Source organism: Nicotiana tabacum, chromosome 10 (genome assembly GCF_000715075.1).
Source record: "Nicotiana tabacum cultivar K326 chromosome 10, ASM71507v2, whole genome shotgun sequence".
In the NCBI taxonomy this organism is placed as follows: domain Eukaryota; kingdom Viridiplantae; phylum Streptophyta; class Magnoliopsida; order Solanales; family Solanaceae; genus Nicotiana; species Nicotiana tabacum.
The window spans coordinates 84,836,773-84,839,816 of record NC_134089.1 but is presented as its reverse complement, the minus strand read 5'-3'; the positions used below and the strand labels follow the sequence as shown (position 1 = coordinate 84,839,816).

General features: G+C 34.4%; 1 protein-coding gene across 1 annotated transcript; it reads right to left on the bottom strand.

Annotated features, from left to right (window-relative positions):
• Positions 1 to 1,931, bottom strand: LOC107759650 (myricetin 7/4'-O-methyltransferase 2-like). The gene is made up of 2 exons (XM_016577640.2): positions 976 to 1,931; positions 1 to 576 (listed from the first exon to the last, which is right to left on the bottom strand). Exons 1-2 carry the CDS (start codon positions 1,726 to 1,728, stop codon positions 268 to 270), a joined length of 1,062 nt encoding a protein of 353 aa, XP_016433126.1. The 5' UTR covers positions 1,729 to 1,931; the 3' UTR covers positions 1 to 267.
• Positions 1,932 to 3,044: the final 1,113 nt, after the last annotated feature.

The window sequence follows — 3,044 nt, the reverse complement described above, 5'->3', positions numbered from 1 at the left end:
TGGAAATCAAAAATAGTATATATTACATCAAGACAAACATATTAATATAATTCATAAGCTAATTATACGTTTATTCACAAAAGCCAGAGGCGGATATAGTGTTTCGGCTCGAAGCATAATCTTATGCATAAGAATATGCTAAAATAACAACAAATAGTAGATCTGAACCTAAAATTTTAAAATAAATGAGTTCAATGCGATGAACCTTAAATGATAAACAAGTCTTATTGATTCACGAGTGTAGAAAATTTGTAAGCCAAGACTTTTTTAAGGGTAGATTTCAATAAGAGACCTTGAGCCGAGAGAGGGAGTTATATTGTATTGAGTGAAACCAGATTCAGTGAAGAGCTTCTCCCATTCCTTCTTAGTTCTCTCTTTGGCAGCACAAAGAACCGTCATTAGCAAGTCCATATTATGTTGTGCTCGAACAAATTCCTCGTCGCTAATTAGCTTAGGATCCTCCATCACCATGTCTATGATTATTACTTTCCCTCCTTTCTCCCTACATGGAATTGCCTCTTTGCATTTCTTCAGTATCTTCACACAATCTTCGTCACTCCAGTCATGCAGAATCCACTATTTAACCAAGAAATCGAGGAGATAGGATTTTAAAAGTCAGAAATTATTAATTGCAAATTCTCTAGATATGCAAATACATGTAATTGAAGTAAATCTCTCCATTTACGTGATCATGTTTACCTAGGCTTAAAATTTAAGAAAGACTTTCAAAACTTATGGTCTAAAACAAGTCATACGTAATCATTAATTATGTAGTTTATAAACCATCTCATTAAGGATAAAATTGAGTTTAAATCTAAATTGTTTCTTGATATAGAAATGTATTATTCTTTTTTTGACAGACTAAAAAGAAACCTGTTCCCACAAAATGAAATAGGTGTATTACTTAGTCATGATTTAGTGATAAAAATGGATTTGTAAAAGACACAAATCACATAATAACATTAAAAAATATACCTTGAGTAATATGGCATTAGCTTTAGGAATCTTATCAAACATACTTCCTCTGACAAACTCCAAGTTCCCACTTCCCTTGAGATCGCCAATAACATGAGGAAGATCAAATACAGTACAATTTATCATAGGAAAAGCTTTGGCTATTGCAATTGAAACAGTGCCAGTGCCACCTCCAACGTCCACCAAAGAGGTCAAGCCCTCAAATACATATTTGCACTCCGTAATAAGCACATTAGCAACCAACATAGAGTCACTAGCCATTGCAACATTGAAACTTTCACCTAACTTTGGATTTTCCACAAAATAATCCCAGAAAGATATTCCATGAGCAGTATGAAAAGCAGTGGGGGAATCATTTTGGAACCACCTACTTAATTCAAACGATGCTTTTGAAAGCAATTGGATATGGTTGATGAGAAAGTGTGACCTCGTACCCGATGGATTATTCGTCGCAAGAAGTCGACTCACTGGGGTTAGAGAATAATGATTTTGATCATGTTGATTTAGAAATCCAGAATGAACTAAAAATCGCATTAAAATTGTCAAGAAGGAAACTTTCGAAGGGTGCACGAGAGGAAGCTCAGCCGAGAGATCGGAAAAAGACATGGGCTTGCCATGTTTGTAGAGGACATCTGGGATGCCTAGTTGAACTGCACATTTAGTTGCTGAAGAGTTTATGAAGCTGAACATATGGTTCCAGATTTGAGCTTGAGCTCGGAGAAGATCAGTCGATCCATTCTCATTCCTTGACATACTTGCCTTGATTAGGTTTGTTATCTCTAATGCCACCAATGGTGTGTATTTATAGAGCGAATTTAATCAACTCGTGTATATAATATCAACAACAACAACCCAGTAAAATCTCACTAATGAGGTCTGGGGAAGATAGTATTACTCTTACCCGAAGGAATAAAGAGGCGTGTATATAATGTCTTATTTACCATATTTAGATTGCCAAAATCTTAGGTGTTAGTATAAACGCTTACTTGTAAGTTGCAATACCCTTTTTAAAGACATGATTGTGCAAATAGTTAGACACCTCTAATTCTCTAATTAAATTAGGGATGGAGCTAGAGCTTCGATTGCGAATTCGGCTGAACTGAATAGTTTTGGTCCGAAATTCAAATTTTATATTTATTTTAAGAGATCAATTTTTATGTACAACTACTAATTTAGAACTCAATAACTTACAAAGACTAAAGCTCAAACTTTAAATTCTGGCTCGGTCATCGTTCTAAACGCATCTTTTAGACAACTGTATCAAGCAAGCTATTGTTTTTGATAAGTCCCACAAGTTTGTTATTAAAAATCAAACAAACTGTTGCTTATCACGATTGGTCAAATTTCCAGCAAATGATCTTGGGCTAAGATCCGTAGGCCATCCCGAACACGTCATAAATCAATTGAAAACCGTTTAGAATATCAATTATCATGTTTTTCGGGGAGGGGTGGGGTGGGGTTATGGGTTTAAGAAAATTGTCTCGTCACAACGTTTCACAATTAAACCAACAATACGTTAACCACCAAGAAGAAAAGAAAACTAATTAATAGGTGAGAATTTCCTTGCATTGTAAACCAAAACGGATAGTTAGGAAGGAAAAAAATTGAGTGTTTTGTATTTGTTAATTTAGTCTACAAAATACATCATCCTAACTAGAATTTGCAGAAGTGTTAGAATTATCTTCAATTGATGTATATCGACTTGACTATATATTTTTATTTTACCGAATGGACTTAAACAAACAAAGGAGATTAGCATATTTTAAGATTTTGTATAGGGTAAAATATGCTATGCTAAATAATTGTATAAGAAGGTGACATGTGGAGCCGGAGGCAGGAATTAGCCACAACGAAAAATAATTGTTCCATTTGTTATCAGAAAGAATGATACTCATAAAGATGAAATAAATGTCTGTCATCCGGTAGCATTTAATGGAGAATATTCTACAACACTTAATCAATGCCCGTTACAAAAGTATATGGCATTCATACATGCCGTTACATATCCTTCAATCACCATCATAATTGGAAGAGTTTGATCCTAGGACCTTATTCCTTGGGTATAGTTA